The sequence below is a fragment of the Stegastes partitus genome, unplaced genomic scaffold, assembly GCF_000690725.1.
Source record: "Stegastes partitus isolate 25-593 unplaced genomic scaffold, Stegastes_partitus-1.0.2 Scaffold1364, whole genome shotgun sequence".
In the NCBI taxonomy this organism is placed as follows: Eukaryota; Metazoa; Chordata; class Actinopteri; family Pomacentridae; genus Stegastes; species Stegastes partitus.
The window spans coordinates 38,694-56,637 of record NW_007579095.1 but is presented as its reverse complement, the minus strand read 5'-3'; the positions used below and the strand labels follow the sequence as shown (position 1 = coordinate 56,637).

The following is a 17,944-nucleotide window of genomic DNA, read 5'->3' as shown; positions in this document are numbered from 1 at the left end:
ACCTGCCAACTGTTAGTCTTTCATTTTTTCAAAGGCTGTATATGTGAAGCGGTAACAGCCTCTGTATGCCAACTGAATAATGGTTGCAGTTTTAGATGGAGCAATTTAACTGATGCCACATTAATGCTGTTGCACTGTTTGGTGACACAACAGAACCCTTGAAGCCCTTCGTAAAAAATCGATCCCACAGGAAGAAACACAATAATCCCATCTTGTTTTGTCTTCTTTTAAGTCTGTGAGGCACTCAACAAAAGTATTGATATTTTTATTCCAATGTCAGAGGAGCCATCAATACTGAAACCTGTTCAAAGTGAGATATAACTCTCCTGTAAACGTCACATTTTGAGTTGTGTGTGAAATAACAGCTGAGGTGTTAAAGGTGGAACAAACACATTGAGGTATTAAGCTCCAGTCGGTTGTAGCTGTGAAGTAGAAGGGCATGCAGAGAGCACAGTCTTCCGCCAAACTTTATCTTGCAATGTTAAAGAAAGTCATCCAGGTCTGCGGAAAAAATTTAATGGGTTCTTCCTCACCCCGTGCTCCGTCTCCCGTCTGTTTTTCAAAAGTTGGGCCTGGTGGTTTTTGTGTAATCTTGCTGAAAGACAAACAAAAACCCCTGAGAAATAAAGGCGTGAACCGGTTCTAATTAATCCAGGAAGGTCTCCGTCAGAGATTCCATCATAGCCGGACGTAAAGTTCTTACACAAGGTTTACAGAAGAGCCGCCGCGAAGAAAACTAAACGCTCAACAGGTCACATAAAAAATTTTCTGTCAGTAGATCTGTTTCCCTCACTGCACATCGTTCAATCTTCTATTTTCACCTTCGGGCTGTAGGTTCAAAGTGTTGGGGAAAAAGAAAGCTTGCTGTGGAAATGTTATCATCAATGTATCTATCAAACACCCCGCATACGCTCAGTTTTCTCTCAAACTTTTGGTTTTACTTCACAATGTGCTTTTGACAATTTATGTCACATACTATGCTCTGAACATTTTGTACTTTTTGTTACGAGTGCTGGAGAAGCCTGAAAAGCTGGGACTGAAAAACAGATTTTCCTCTCTGTTGAACTTGTTTTTCTGGTTCTGTCCTCAGATCCGCTCAGATCAGGATAAGGATGTTGGCATCCGCTACAGCATCACCGGAGCGGGCGCCGATCAGCCCCCGAGTGGTATCTACAACATAGATCCCATCAGCGGCAACATGTTTGTCACCCAACCCCTGGACAGAGAGGAGAGAGCCTCCTTCCATGTAAGGAAAGAAACCAGTGTCTTGTCTGTTTCTGTTTAGCCTCCATCTCCGCTTGCGTCTGTCTCATTATCTTCCAATTATCCCTGTGGACACGAGGGTTGGCTTTTCTCTTCCACATCTACCTTTCATCCGAAGGTTGTCTGCCAAAACAAAACCACAAGTCGGAGCACATTCAGGGGGACTCTTGTTGTACGGCGCCTTTTTGCAACGGCCTCTCAGGGCCTTGATTGATGTAGAAGCCAGCTATGAAATGAGCAACGCCTTGACAAAACACAAGCTGCCATTTAGATTAAGGTTTTACCTGCACGGTGCGGGAAAACTGTTGTCTTTGGTCTCACCATCAGAGCTAATGAGCAGGTGCGGCTTCAGATGTGTGCGTACATGTCGGTGCCTGCGAATGTGTGTGTTTGTGCAGAAATCATAAGCAGGTCTTTTTCCCCCACTTTTCCTTTTGCTGTACTGCAGGCCCACACATTGTTGCACCTCATTCACTCTGTGTAGCTGCGCTGTTCAGTGGGCCGTGCTGACAGCTGTACAGTTAGCCTGCATGTGGCCCATAGGATTTGCCACTACCACACACACACACACACACACACACACATATACAAGAAGCTGGCGGGTTGAGTTTATGACTGGCCCCTATGGAACGTCGGGTTAAACAGCTTTGTGGATGTGAGAATTAAATATGTAGACCACATGAGACTGTTGTTAACACCAGGCCATTGGTTCATATACTCACATTACAGGTTTCGGTTTATATCAGCAAAGACTAACACCTCCACTCGAGGTGAGCGCTGGTGTCAGGCTCACGACGCCCGCACGCCTGTCAGCATGATAGATGGCTGCGCCGCTGATAGAGCTAATTCAAAAGCATGCTTCTGTCTTTGGAGGAAGGAAAAGAGTAGTGTGGGACACCGACTCAGCAGTATGCACACGTTACAAACACACACTTACTGTACGTGCACTGAGTTTAAACAAACACAACGCTCTACATGATCGTCTCCTTGATTGGTTTGTCGTCCGCGTTCCGTTTAGTTTCAGACGATCCTCTTGTTCCTTGACTCGAGGCTCTAGACTCTGTGTGTGTTTGTCGTCCCTTCATACCTGCGCTCAACACTCAACCAGCAAATTGGGATCAATAAAGCAACCAGGTTATTGGTCCCTGGGAAAGGACAGCCGCTCAGTAAACAGTTCTTATTTGACACAGCCTGTCGTGAAAACAGCATGTTAGGTTGAGGGCACTTCAAGTTGAATGCGCCTCCTATTTAGACTCCATGGACCCATGCTGCTTGTGATGTGATGTATGATTTAGTGCAGGAGAATGTAGCCAGCATTTGACCCAGGGGAAATTTAGTCCATGGCTTACTTTCTTTCAACTTGACAGGAAGTTCCCCGGCACTGCTGTGCTCTCGTAGGCCAAACTTTGCTTGTTAGTTTTGGGTTCAAGAGAAAAGAGAGACGAGGCTGCTGTTTTTGACAGACGAGCACCAGGGGGAAGTGATCTGTGAGGTGAGGAGAGTGGGTGTTAGCCTTCAGTTTTGTCAGACAGAGCTACTGTGAGGCAGCAGGGCGCGATGAGAATTGAGCAAATATGAGAACGTCTGTGATTTCTTTTTTTTTTTTCCATTTTTGTTTGCATGAATGCATGTACTTCAGTGTATAGGGAGGATTTACGCTTGTGTCTTACAGCGATGCACCAGTTGCGGTCGTCTCTTCTACAGTGTGAGTTAAACTAGCTGCAAACATATGTTCAGCAAAAGTTTTAAAACATTGGAAAACAATTAGGATTTTGATCATTTATACTGATGTTGAACAAGGCCACAGCGATGTGAGGCTAACAGTGTTGATATACTGATTTTGTACAGTGCTTTTCATGTGCACTGTGACAGTTAATTGTCTTTGCTTTACTAAATAGCTTTAAAAGATAACTACAGCTAAAAGGAATGTCATTAGTTTTGCAGGTATTTGATCTTGAACTTTCTGAACCGCAGCAGTTTCTGGCCTTTTTTGCTCCTGTCACATTTTTTTCTCAATGTGAGCTTCTTTTTTTTCACTGCATTATAAAGTCCTGCTCCTCTATTGAAACAGCACAACCATGGCTAGAAGTGGAGAGAACTCAAAAATGCCTTCTGTGCAGTATGACGGTTATTATGCCATAAATCATAGGAAAGAAACACATATTGAATTTCTCTTATTAGTTTTACTTAATACTATTTTTGATTCCAAAAAAAATGGTGGCTCCACATGCTATCAATATTTTACTGCTTAAATTTGGGATGTTTATTTGAATCTGTATTTGTTCTGTGCGTAAACCCAGCCTGCAGTTCAGCCCGAGTTAAGTTGATAACTCCCTCTGCAGATTTTTAAATAAGACATGAAAAATAAACTGATACTGATGAAATATCACAATTTCAAGTTTAAATGTGGCTACGTTTTAAAATGGACATCATAGATAAGTCGCCCAAAGATTGTAAGTAAGTTGTAAATCTAACAATTCAACAACAACAGTCCTGGCTCTGATAAATGATATAGTTTTGCCAATTTTATGAGAATAAAATGCCTTTGAAGCCTGCTGGCAGATTTTGGAGTTCATGGAGCACTGCCCTGATGACGGCACTAGTTCAAAAGTCACAAGATCATCAGAGTCATTAAGATGCACTGGGTGCTTTTCATTATGTTAACTCATGCTTTCTTGCATCCACTCTCCTCCCATGACCCAGAAATCATTCCTCCATCATCACTGAGAATCTTCCAGTCCTGTAAGTGCACTTCAAGGAGACAGAGAGAGAGAGAAAGAGAGAGACAGGAGGCTTCTGAAGGAGCTTAGAGTGAGGAAACACAGGTGGACTTTTAGTTTCTGTCTCTTTATTTCAAGGTATATTTTAACCTCACGAAGGTACAGAACAGCATGTCTCTCCAAATACTTAAGTAGGTAATCATCCTGTGTCTTTCCGCTAGGTGCATTTTTGTCACTAACGGTGTAGGAATGTTTGTGTAGAGTTGCAGACAAGAAGGTGCCAAAATAGAGCTGAAACAATAAAGCATTTACACCCTTTTTGGTCCGTTCCTGTATCTTGATTTTGTAGTGTCTACCTCTCTCATCCTGGCTGGATGGAGCTGAGGTTCGAGGAAAAATCCTGAGCGTGAAGTGCACAGAGACAGATTAGCGTAACAAACTGCACCCACAGTCTTAGATGATAAACACACAAGCTATTCCATCTCGCAGACCTTAAGACATTTCACTGAATGGGTGATAACTTTGACCGTTTGGTAAGCCTAGAGGGAAAAAAAAATTCATAGCATTTTGCTGTAAGCCAAGAGGTCGCCTGTGTCAACATAGGACATAGAGCTGGGGGATATAGCTGAAGAATTTATCACGAAAAAATGTTTCATGTCAGTCAGTATCAATAGTTATTGCTAATTTTTAATAACCTAGATTTAGCTCAGAAGAAAAAAAAATGTAATTTGATTTTAACCACCTGTGTCAATTCATCAAGGCAACAGGTTCAAAAATATTTAATGTTAACACAACAATGAAAAACACACGTTACATGTGCACTCCTACATCAAATCCATCAGTCCACGGAGCGATCTGCAGAGGTTATCACTTAGCTGGAGCTGGTGTTGACCACAGGGCTGTGGGCGGCCAACCACCAGTCCTTGCTGGCCCCAACACTGAGGTCTGCGGGGGAGGAAAGAGGCAATGAGAGACCCAGGTGACCTTGGACTAGCATGCCTCAGGAGACCTGCACAGAAGCCAGTAGGGAGAACAACTTTTAGGGCGGTTTGCATCCAATGTCTGAAAGGACAACTATAGAACAGTTGTCTTATTGCTATTGAGGAAGCGTCTATTGCTGGTACATGTTGCTCCTGTTTTATCACCCAGATCTAGGTAGACATTTCAATCTGGACCAACTGAGTCGGAACAAAAGTGCCACACTACTGGAGTGGGTAAAATTAATATTACAGATAATTGCTAAAGTTTGTGCATTCAACAGCCAAAAATCATTGCTGAGCACACAAGAGGTGATACATTCACAGGAATTTGTTTGGGAAACATCCATAGTTTCACAAGACAGGTAGGTATAGCATGATGGGAAGCAATTGCAACAACATCCATCCATCCATTATCTATACACCACTTAATCCTCACTAGGGTCTTGGGGGGCTGGAGTCTATCCCAGCCGACTCAGGGTGAAGGCAGGGGACACCCTGGACAGGTCACCAGTCTATCACAGGGCAACCAAGCACACTCACAGTCACACCTACAGACAATTTAGAATCACCAATTAACCTCAACATGTTTTTGGACCTTGTGGGAGGAAGCTGGAGAACCTGGAGAGAACCCACACTGCACGGGGAGAACATGCAAACTCCACGCAGAAAGATCATGGGTGTCCTCACTGGGACGCGAACCGGCAACCTTCTAGCTGCGAGGCAACAGTGCTCACCACTGCTCCACCTTGCAGCCCAATTTAAGTAGTAAAAGAAAAAAGCACCACATACAGATTTCAGTACAAAATCATCAAGGACTATGCAAGTACAGATATATGTTGGGTAAGGGAGCCAATGGGGCAAGTACAAACCGTTTTCTCCCCTCTGTGGTTGGTCATACTAAAGCTCACCCTTCAGAATACTGATGTTCCTTCACACACATATTTGCAGTCTGCACAACACACACTCCTCCAGGCCCTCAGATCACATTTCCAATTCGAGCACACAAACACAGACACACATAAACAGACTCTCAAGAAGACGCAGAGGCACACACACACAGAAGAGTGAATATATAGACGGAACCCCGTATAGAAATATAAGAAAATCTACTGGATAGCGTATCCACAGGCAGAAGGGATTAGACATACGAAAACACACAGTTTAACACAAAGACACAAAAACACGCACAATCATTATCGCACGTTCACACACACACGGCCATGCGCCGAAGCAGTCACATATCACAATCACACATCCTCAGCGTGCAGTGTTCGCAGCTGAGAAAACAGATTGGCCTTGTTTGTTTGTTGGGTCTCCTCTCCATGTTTGTTTGCTGTGCCGCAGCCAATGGAAAACTAGCATCTTGAGGATCATTAAGTGGCTAAAGAGGGCTCTTTTGATTGGCTGCATGGGGCTCCCCAGCGTGTATCTTTGTGCTTGTCAGTGTCCGTGTTAATATGCGTAAACATGTGTCTGAATTGGTGTTTGGATGCGTGTGTGTGTGTGAATGCTCAAGCGGCTGCGTGTTTTCGTATGGTTTGATACATCCTTGACAGGCAGGCACAAAAGCCGACATGATTAGTTGTGTTTCGGTGAAGGCAGGTGCCGCCATTCAATCTTTCATGTCACCCCACAATACATCATGACTTCCTGTAAATAGGCTGACAGGCAGATCCTCCTCGACTGTGTGCAGACAAAATATTTTGCTGCGAGCGTGTCGGTTTTAGCCAGAATGAGAGCCCTTCTCCATTTACCAAGCCAAGCTGTGACTGAATAACATTTCTGCAGAGGATATGAATTTCTAGGCAATTGAATGAGAGTAATGTAAGTCACGGTGAACTGTGCTGGTTTGGTTCCAGGGCTATTACAAAGCTTTGCGTTATGTTAGATATCATTAGTGGGGATTGGTGGGGAGAAGAGGGTGTGTAACAGCAGTGGTGGAGATTAAGACATCCCACTGTAGATGATAATTGCTTTTGTCAGTCCTTCCTGTTCGAGCCCCCCCCACACCCCCACACTGCCTCTTTGTATTTTCATCTCTCATTTACTTGCACAAGACTTGGGCTCCTTCCCATCTCATTCGCCTTTTTCCCCGCACTGTTTTTTTTAATTTATTTTATTTTTTTTCCTCTTCCTTCATTCGCTTACTCTTTGCTGTCTCTATTCTCACACTGTGCATTGTCAAGGAACGGCTCATCAGACGGAGACATCCATCCAAATGGCGGGCTTTGTCAAAACAAACCGAGACAAACATTCTCCCTGAACAAAAAGAAGCCACAGCTTGAGCAGCAACACCTCTCTGATATTTTTTAGGCCTCTGGCTGTGCTAACAACAAAATAGGTGTTGTTTGTGTGTCTGGAACATTTCACTACTTTGCCCCTTTCTGTGTTGTTGTGGTCGTGCCAAGATACCAACAGGATACTCATGGCCCACTGGCAGACAAGAAACAGAATATTTGCCAGCTAGATTAAGTTGCCAATTAACAAAGTCAAGGTTGCGCTGTGTGCTGAGTTTGTTCCAGACCAGACAGGCTGCAGAGTTTCATATCAATCAAGCCAGCACCCCGCTGTCAAAAGTTAGTTGAGCTACATTTAGTTTAGTCTTGCATATGTAGAGCTGAATGCTAATGATGATTTCTGTTTCATCCACAGCTACGGGCCCACGCAGTGGACATGAACGGGAACCAGGTGGAGAATCCGATTGATCTGTACATCTATGTGATCGACATGAACGACAACAGACCCGAGTTTCAGAACCAAGTGTACAACGGCTCTGTGGCCGAAGGTTCCAAACCAGGTAAGACTTCTGTCTCCTAGTCGTAGATACAGCTGCACGGTAACACACCTGTAAGTGCAGGATCATGTGGAAATTCTCTCCCAGGTAAAATGAAATGATGAATAAGGGTTTGTTTCTTTAAAGAAGTTGGTTTTCATGCTGAAGTTTTCAAAATCTGAAGGGGGTTGAAGGCGAGAAGGAGAGACTTGATGGAACTTTGCTTTGTGAGGTGAAAGAGGCACCCATGCTGGTGGTCCGAAATTAACTGGAAATTAGGTTTTGTAGTTTGATTTGAACACAGTCAGCGGTCGGAGCTGCAGCAGCGATCGTGAGTCCGTATTTTATAGCACTTATGGTACTTCAGGTACTTCTTCTCTGAGTCATAACTCAGTCCAATAACCCAGTCTGACCCCCACAAACATAATATGCAGTTTCTACTTAAGTGCAAATTATAACTTGTTAGGATATACAGGATCAATGCTCATAAAAGTGGTTGGAAATTAGTTGATAGAATTACATAGATGTCAACCAGTAGCTCCTCGGAAAATGGAAAACAGCACAACTGCAGTGAACCGTACTACACAGTGTACTCTGGCACTAATGGTGACTTTCAGCTGTTTCAACCAGCTTCTCTTCTTGGTCACAACAAACACAGAGTTACTTAGATTCTTGGTTGTGATGACCGTAAACACATTTATATCATTCATTTGAACAGGAGGCCTAGTTAACTGGCTTAATGCTTAGTTGTAAAGTCAACACCTTCATTTAAACTGAACAAATCATCTAGTTAATGTATTGATCTGAACAAACTGCCTCTCAGACACAGACAGAGTGGACTCCAAATAACCTTCTTTAGATGTGCTGCTTTAAAAACCTATTTTAAATCGACTGCATAATCAACAAACAGAAATGGCAGAATATCAAAATATATTTTTTTACTAAGACCTGCTAATGCATTCAGTAGCTTGGGCAGTAGTTATTTACTTTTTTTTTCCAAAGGTGAGCCCAAAAAAACAAATCCTGAATTGAACCATCTTTGTCGAACAGTTTAAAACACCCATCACGCAGTGGTTTCCAGCTTCTTCTTTCTTTTTTTTCTTTTTTTTGGTTCCTGACCTTTTAAAGTCACAAGTTTGACATTTGTACCCTTCTTACCTAATGTACAAACCAATAGAGCCAGAGAAGAACAAGAAGTGCCTTCTGTTGCAGCGAGACTTTATGTTCTCAAACTGCACTTTATGTTCCGTTGCAATTAACTGAGTCATGTTAAAAGTCACAAAATACCTAAAAACGCAAGCCTGTAATCATTTATTATTGTCACTAATTAATGCAACAATTTGAATTAATGCATGGAAAATCACCACTTAGCACTTTTGTTGGTTAATACTGAGCTCTGCTAAAAAATGGCTAATGCAATAATCCATTCGAGGCTTTATTTTAGACTGATGTATTATTAGCTGAAAGGTTTTTTGTTGGATTAGCTATATTTAATTTAATTAATATGAATTATTGAAAGAAGAAAATGTTTAAAAATGCACGATAATCCACAGCCTCTTATTGTTTGAGGATCCTGTTTGCGTTTTAGTTCATCAAGCGCTCATTTTGTACTTCAGAAAAACCGAATGTTTCAATCACGGTCGCCCTGAATGCATTTGGCTTTGAGGAGCGAATTTGTCGAGACGCTTGAAGTTTTCGGTTCTGATTCGGATAGGGGCAAGTTCATGATATTTGTTTTACAGTATCCGGTCTTGGTGCATCATTATCAGATTCTGCAGAGCATGGAGAGACGTAGACCTTCCCTCAAAATCGGGGGAACAGTTGTGGTCAGCACGAAGCCGGAGACAAGAGCAGAATGTGCAAGTAGCTCTCATGTCTCGACTGGAAGAACTCGTGTTCTAACAATCAGACCCCGAGGACCCATGTTTGTCTTCACAGCGTTCAGATATTGTTCTGCTGCAAAGTTTAATCTCAGGGGGATTTGTAAACAATATAGGAAAGCATGTTGTGCATGTGTATGTGTGTGTATGGATGAGCGAGTACGGGATTGAGGTTGTGTGCGCCAACGCTGGTTATTCCTCAGCGGAGCGTGGGTCTATATACAGAGCTCCTAATTAGCGAGGGCAACCAGACATTCCAAAAGCTACTTTCTTTGTTTTCTCACTCTGATAGTCTCTGCGTGCTTTAAAATGAGAGCACGCCACGACAAAAGTGTTTGAATTAAATTTTTTTTTTGCATCGAGCAGAATGAAATCCGTGACGCCAATTAACGGGAAATACATTACGCCGCGTACAGTATAATTGCTCTGCCCTTCATTAAGCAATCACTGCCAAGTAGCATTTGTTTGCGGAGCCGGCGTTGTTAGGTGTTAAGAGTACAGTGTCAAAGAAGCATAATGTGTGTGGAGCACTGTGCTTTTTGTCTGCCTTTGCTACAGTCATTGGCCTCTGAATTGATGAATTTTAATTAGGAAAATACTGTAGACTGCATGTTGGCCTAATTGCCTGTTTTGTTGAAGAAAACAAAAATGATTGCGATTCATCTTCAGTGGAGGTTGGAGGAGACGTATTTTTATGCTTTTCTGGCCCATTAAAGCCTTTAATATATGCTCTGCCAGTTAAATCTTTTACTCACTATTAATGGACCCAGTTTAGACCTCAAGTTAAGTGCTGCACAGTTTTTGCTGAAGTTGGTTTTTATGCCCAGCAGCACTGATTCCTTCTGTGCAGTTAGAGAACATGGCCAAATATAAGATATGCACTTTAGATGAGGTACATTATTAATATCCATTCTGACTTTGACTAAGCTCTTTCATGCACCTTTCTTTACATACCAAAGTCTCTGCTGCTTTTCATCACACAACCGAAGGCGACAACCAAAAAATACTAACATTCAATCAAAAGAACGACGGTGAGTTAGACAGAGGGGAATCTGAGGCTCTCTAAAGCGCAAATAATACCTGATTTGTAGTTTAAATGGGCCTCAGATTCTCTGAATTTTTTACCACGTCTCCCTTTCAGTCCTCACTTGTGCCTTTTCAAGAAACAACCTCAGCTACTGTACTTAATATTTATTTACGGCACTGCTTCTCCTCGCTTCTTTGTGCGCTACAATGTGCATTCCTCATCCAATGTTGTAAAAGAATTGACATTTTTCAGTGCTTAGCAAAACACACACCAGATCGCTGCTGAGCCTCACAGATCCTCAGTGTGCAACCTTTATTTGCATGCGGTTTGGATCGTTCTGCCGACGAGAAAGGCCATGAATTCTCTCAGGTGTTACCCCAGGTGACGCGCTCTCTGTCCGTCCTGCCAGCAGGTGGAGTGTCGCCGAAGCCTGTCAGTATTACAGCTGACAGGTGCTGCTCTGCTGCTGAACAGAGTGTCGCCCAGTGTAGCTCAGTTCTCTGTCTCTCTCTACCCACAGCTGGTTAAAACGGGGATGAGCCATGAAAGAATATTAGAACATGACATCACGTAATAACACACAGTCATGTGCATTTCTAGTGTGTTATTGTAGCCGTTCAAAAATGGCAGACAACTGAATTATGTCACATTTTCATTTTCATTTACAGTTGAATGAAACAGGAATTTGTCTCATTAAATGTTTTTTTTTTTTTTTTATCTCACAGCGTCTGGGGCTTTTTTTCTCCTCTCTGTGTATGTGCACTCTGTAGAATGTGTATTTTTCGCGGGTTTTTTTTTTTGTGTGTTTTCTGTTTTTTTTTTTATTTTATATGTTATCTCCTCTAATCTCACACAAAAATGTATGTGTGTTTGTTTTCTTTCTTATTTTTGTTGTATTTTTTTTTCTTTTTTTTGTTTTTTGTTTTTCTTTCTTTTTTTTTTTTTTTTTTTTATGTTTTTTTTCTGTTTCTTTGGCTGCTTTTTTTTCTTTTTTTTTTATTACACTGTGCAGGGAAGGCTTGCTTGTTTCACTTGTGTCGCCACAGTGACAGCAGATATAAAGCCTTGGCAACAAAAGCAAATTATTTGTATGAGTAGATACCACTAGGGTCACAGTGTTATTTCTTTGTACTCAAACATTGGAGAAAAAAAAAAAGTTGAAAGTATTTGGAATAAACTTTTGCACAAAGGAATATATACCACAATGTTTAGTGCAGGAAGGCAGTTTAATATTTTTTAACATAATTGTAAAAATGTTGTACTTTGAAAAAAATATGCACCTGCAATGAAACTTTATTATAGATAAATGTCCAATAAAAAAAACCCAAGGGGGCTGTTTTTCTGAATGCCAACAAAGTGTGTGTGTGTGTGTGGAGGGTGTGTGTATGTGTTCAGCTACAGTGATATCACTTTCAGTATCTACAGACCCAGATATCAAAGGTTCTCTGAAGCATTACAACACATCTTCATATCTCACACCGTGTGAAAGCCATCAAAGAGGAGGACCTACAGGGAACAACCCTTATCACCATCTCCAGATATTACGTCGAGTAGAGATCCGATCAAACCGTCACAGGCAGGACCGGTTTGAAACATTTGTCACTTTCTGCCACCGGGCCCTGCTCAGCACCAAACAAACCTGTGACTAATAACATTAATTCGTGCAGGTAATCAAATGTACCAAAGCTGCGCACGATATGCAGTTATTGTTAATGAGGAATAAATTGAATTTAATCTGAAACTAATGAGAATTATCTTGGTGAAACTCGCTAATATTTTCTTTCGCTTGTGCTCCTTGTTCAATATACAGCAATAAACGGTCGTCTGTGGCGAAGCTCAGGGTAACATGCACATACAGAAAAGGAAAAGAAAATACATGAAACACCAGCGTCTTGTCGAGAGAGGTCACCGAAATGATCTGAAACTCTAGAAAACCGTCAAGACGGTGACACGAGACAGTCCTTACGTTGTGTTAAGTGGCCTCAGATAAAGATTCAGCGGGATGGCGTGACTTCTTCAGAAAGCTCTTGTGTTCTGAGGCTACAGCGTACTCAGAACATCTGCCCTGTGATGTTTCTGTCCTTCTCCTTCCCTCCCCCCCTTCTCCCCGACTCTGACAGCAAAGTTGTTCCCTTTTATGGACCGTCTTTCTCAAAAAGGGCCTTCTGAAATGAGAGTGCAAGATCAAAACCAGCAGCTGAGTGCCTTCTCTCACACTCGATTTACCCTCCCAAGGGGGGACAGGGGAACTGCATTTCTCCCTCTCTCTCTCTCCTAACTGTTGCAGAGAGATTTAAGAGGCTTTTTCTCACCATCTTGCCTGGTGGAGCTGGAAGGAGGGGGGGAGGTTAATTAGGGATTGGCATAAGAGCGGGGAGATGGAGTGATGGGGGCAAATAGGAGGTGGTGGATGCTCAGGGGTGTAGAGGCCTTTGTAGTGCCACTCCAGAGAACACATCAGGGTCACATGAATTTATATTGACACAGAGGGTCAGGCGTTAGCGGTGCCACCTCACTGTGAGAGACAGTTTTTTTTTTTTTTTTTTACCAGTTGTCTGTGACAGGCAAGCAGTGTGCAGCAGGAAATCACTTTTACCTGCAGACACGACCAACGAGTAAAACTGACTCATCTGTGTGTTTTCTCATGCTGTGTGTTGACTCGCTGTCCCATCGGATGTTTGTTAATTTCTCATAAAACCCATCATCGTAGTTAGTTTAGACACACGTTCCCTATTCTCACGCAGGCCAATTAACATTTTTTTTTGTAATAGTTTATTGTTTTCAGCCAGCAAAAAAATTCTCTGGAGAAGTTTCATAATATTGTCTATGGGCGTCATTTTTCAGCTGCCTTTCTGACAAGTCATGTTTTCCTCACTGTGATGGTGAGTAACTGTAAAAAAGTGTGATGCCCCTGAGCATTGAACAGATTCTAGGTATGATGTTTATTGTTTTTCTGTTTCAAACCAGCCTCCCAACAGGAGCTGGATCAACCGCTCTGACAACACGTTGTTGAGATTCAGGAGGTTTGCACATCTGCACTTACCCAAAACACATTTCTTTACATAACCGCACAGAAATGTGTTGAATGTGTGAGTACCACCATTCTCGTCAGGAAGAAGCCATTCAGAATCATAACAAATTTTTTAATATTTTAACCCTCTGAACCCTCATTTTTTTTACTACAATGTAAAGTCTTGCACCTCTATGGAAACAGCACAACAATGTGTAGAAGTAGAGAGAACTCCAAAGTGTCTTTTGTGAAGCATGGCTCAGTTAAAATGCAATAAATCAGAAAAAAGAGAGAAAAAGTAAAGTTTCTTTGCCTATTCATTTTGCAAAAATTGAAAGAATCAGCTTAAAGAACTTTTTCCAAGTGCAGGAGTTACCAACTCTGGCAAAAAAAAAAAGGTGAGTCTGCATCCATCCTCTATACACCGCTTAATCCTCACTAGGCTTGGAGCTGGAGCCTATCCCGGCTGACTCATTACACCCTGGACAGGTCGCCAGTCTATCGCGCACAGATACAAACAAGCTGCTCACATTCACACCTACAGACAATTTAGAATCACCAATTAACCTCATGTTTTTTGGACTGTGAGAGGAAGCCGGAGAGAACCCACACTGCACGGGGAGAACATGCAAACTCCACACAGAAGGATCCCGGGCGTCCTAACAGGGACGTGAACCGGCGATCTTCTAACTGTGAGGTGACGTTTCTAACAACCGGGCCACCGTGCAGTCCGTGACTCTGCATACTAAAGATATTTTTACTACCTTTTTAAACTTGTTTCTGTGCTTGTCTTCTATTTGCTCTGTATAAACACAGCCTGTGTTTTTGTCATGTAGCTGTTGGTGGCAGCTGAGTCACTAATGGCTTCATGTTTTCTCAGATTTTTTGTTTTTGGCAGAATCTAATTAGAACAATTAACTTGTAATTTTGGGGCAATTAAAAAAAGAAAGAAAAGTAAGATAGAATAAAGCGATTTTGATGAAAATGCTTAAATTTGGGTTCATTTTCCTGACGTCAGGAAGTTAGAAATCTGATGATGTCTTCAGTTTCACTTTCTGATAAATGGTGTATTTTTGCAGATTTTTAAAAGATAGCGTGCTTTTCAAACCCGCCAGCTCGTTGGGGTTCAGAGTGTCGAGTTACTTTCATTTTGACGGGTTCCAGTTAATTAGCATATCCGTGAAGGTTGTGACTTGTAGCTGACAAGTTTAAGAAATACTAGTCCAAGACCACTTGAGTTTAATCAGAGTGCATCAAGCTCAAAAAGGATCCTACCGTTCCAACATTTGCAGCTCAACAGTGTGTTTCATCAGAACTTTCCTGTAGTTCAGACACCTACATGTTTTTTGCCCCTAGTTGGTAAATCAAGCTTTCAGAGTCCAAACTAAAATAAACCCAATGACATCATCTTACTGTGTCAGCGCAGGGTGATGTCATAAAAACAAGTTATACAAATGTTTTTTTATAGGTTAAGTAGTTCTCGCCATGACAGGTGAAGTCATCCATGTGTAAATCAGTGAAGTGCTCCTTTAGAAAGGCAGCTAATGCAACTGCTCATGTTTAGTACAGATGATTCAACCGGGATAATTTTAGACCCATCCAAGCCTCGGAAGTGCTCAAACTACTGGACTGGACATCAGAGATAACCCCCCCCACTCAGCGGTTGTAAGCAGTAAAGCGTCGACATGGCGAACACGCTGTAGGAAAAAAAGATTAGAAAAGAGCACCTTTGATCTGGCCTTTGTTCCAACGTGCGAATACGAGTTTCAGACCTCATTTCTAGTGTCCATGTTTGAATGGTTGAAATGGTTTGACCGTAGCTTTGTGTCCTCACAGTGTAGTGGACACCATTAGAGGCTCTCGTGTGAAAACTCTGCGTCCCCTTCATGACTTCCACCGTGATTCACCGGGTTTCAACCTTTTCTCTTACCTCCCTTACCTCTCAACCTCTGCTTCTCCTTCTCCGACTCTATCTACTGTACCGTGGCCACTCTTTCCTCCTGAAAGACAACCTCTATCTTCCCTCGACTGATGAGAATTATTATCCTCTTATACTGTCCATCCCCTGCCCTTTCGCTCCCTCACTTCCCCTTGTACTTTTGCTTTTAGTGGTCTTTATAAACTCCCTCACCACTATTCTCAATCTTTTCGCTCTCTTCTTCTGCTCGGCAATTTTCTCCTCTTCCCCCTATCTTTTAATCAGCGTGTGTCTATCTCCCTGTCGCTGTTCTTTCCGTCTGTATCCGTCTCCCTCTGTTTTTTACTCCATCTCTTTCTAATTGGGAGGCAGATGTTGACTCCGGCTGATTAATGTTTAGGCAGCAGATAGAACTCACCGGTGATCTCCAGTCACGTGAGCAAAATGGCCAACAATATACACGCCTGCCACCAAATTTTCAGGTCCAGTGATTTTGGCGGAAAAGCAATTAGGATTTGGAATTAGTCTTCAAATTAAATAGGAATTAAGCAGGCTCAGAGTTTAACCCTTTCAGGAATATAGTCCTTCCCTGTTTTGGATCTGAAAGCATCATCATATCACCGAGTCCTGAAATTGAAGATAGCAACATGTGATTCATCACGTCCCGTCCCTCCCTGCAGGACTGGAAAGGTTGATTATATATTGACGCTGTCCTCAGTGGAATGGCAGTAATTGTTTTTTCTTTTTTTTTACTCTCTTTCCTTGGACTCTCTTCTTTTCCTTTGCTGGTCAAAGTGACAAATCCCGCTTTGAAACTTAATGAAGTTTGAAATAGAATTTGAGGCTACAATTATCGTGTCCATGCAGGCTGTCACAGGAATGATGGTGCCATCTAGACCCAATTATAGGAATGGAGACACCTGTAACCGCTCAGACCCACAGGCGAACGCCGAATCCGCCGTGAATCCAGCAGCTCCCACAGCTTTGGTTAAGGCATTTACATTTATGATTTGGAAGCAAAAGCTTGACTCTCTCCTTTAGCTACCACTTGCCCTGTTCTAAAACACACATGACATGTTCTATTTATTTTTTTTTGTGCTGACTGATTTTGATTGCTTTGATGTGTTAATTCAAAACCGCTGAGCTGGTCCCTGCTCAGCGTAGCACCCTCCATCATTAGTGCTTATGCATTAGTTGCTGACATTTTGATGCCTACTAGCATGAAAACAGTGAAAACATGTTTTAAAGTCACCAGAAATGTAATCAAAATTATAATTTAGGCAATACATTACAACATGTCGGCATCTTGCCACATGAATTACCACTTTTCTTTTTCTCTGTTTTCCTGTCTCCTATTTATTCTTCAGCTCCTGTGTCCTTGTCTTCCTCCTTTTAAGTCTTTCTCCACTTACACAATCTTCTCATTCAAGCATGTTTGTGCCTCAGCCGTCTCTTCTCTTTGCTGTCCCCCTGCTGCAAGCTGACAGTCCTTTTTCTCTCAGCGGCAGCAGCAGCAGCAGCCTGTAAATGGCTGCCTGATGGAAAGTGACATTTTCACAGAACCCTGAGAGAGAGGCGAGGTGATCTCTCCTCTTTCCAGCACAAAGTGCTCCTAATTGCCTGGTCGCATTTGTGAGCCCAGCTGACAAACTCGTGCAAATCAATAATTCTGCTCGGGGAAGATGCGAGGACACAGAAGCGCTCGCCCTGATACATGCTGAGAGGACACAAACAATCACATGCATACAGATGCACACATGTGCCTGGAAGGAAGTGTATGTAGACATACATGCATTCCTTTCCCACACACACACACTCGCAAACACTCCCTCCGTCTCGCCACCTCTGTGCTGTCGGCCTTAAATGGCAGTGTTTATCTGTGATTCTAAGACAAATAGGCAGAGAGTATCGAAGCATTAAGGGCAGTCACGGTGCTGCTGAAGGCTGAAATAATGGATGGTGGAAATGGCAGAAGACCCACTGCTGCTCATTACGAAATGGACTCTGCAGAGGTGCAAACTTTGCCCCATAAGCTTGAAACATACAGAGGACAAAACAGCACAGCTTAAAATAGGGGCTTATTTAACAGATTTTGTTTGTGTTTTTGTACGATGCTCACTAATAGCTCCGGCTCTAAAAGTTGTTTGTCAAAGAACAGAGAATGTCACAGCAATTTGAAAAGTCTGATTGACTTGTTTCAAGTTTATAAATGGGTTTGTTGTCTTCTGAGTCCTCTCTTAGTCTTCCTTCAACTCTTTGATATTTCTCACAATTTCATTAACAATAATGGGCTTACAAAAAAACCTTCATTTTGCTGTATGTGGGTTTTTTTTTTTTTTTTTAAACGTATGTGTGCAAAGGACCTTGAGAAGC

General features: G+C 42.3%; 1 protein-coding gene across 1 annotated transcript in view; it reads left to right on the top strand.

The window, feature by feature from the left end:
- The window catches only part of cdh4 (cadherin 4, type 1, R-cadherin (retinal)), a 135,918-nt gene that overhangs the window by 80,899 nt on the left and 37,075 nt on the right, over nt 1–17,944 (top strand). Inside the window, exons 4-5 of the mRNA XM_008298967.1 lie at nt 1,091–1,246; nt 7,616–7,760. Coding sequence (XP_008297189.1) covers nt 1,091–1,246; nt 7,616–7,760 — 301 coding nt within the window. The remainder of the gene's footprint in view (nt 1–1,090; nt 1,247–7,615; nt 7,761–17,944) is intronic.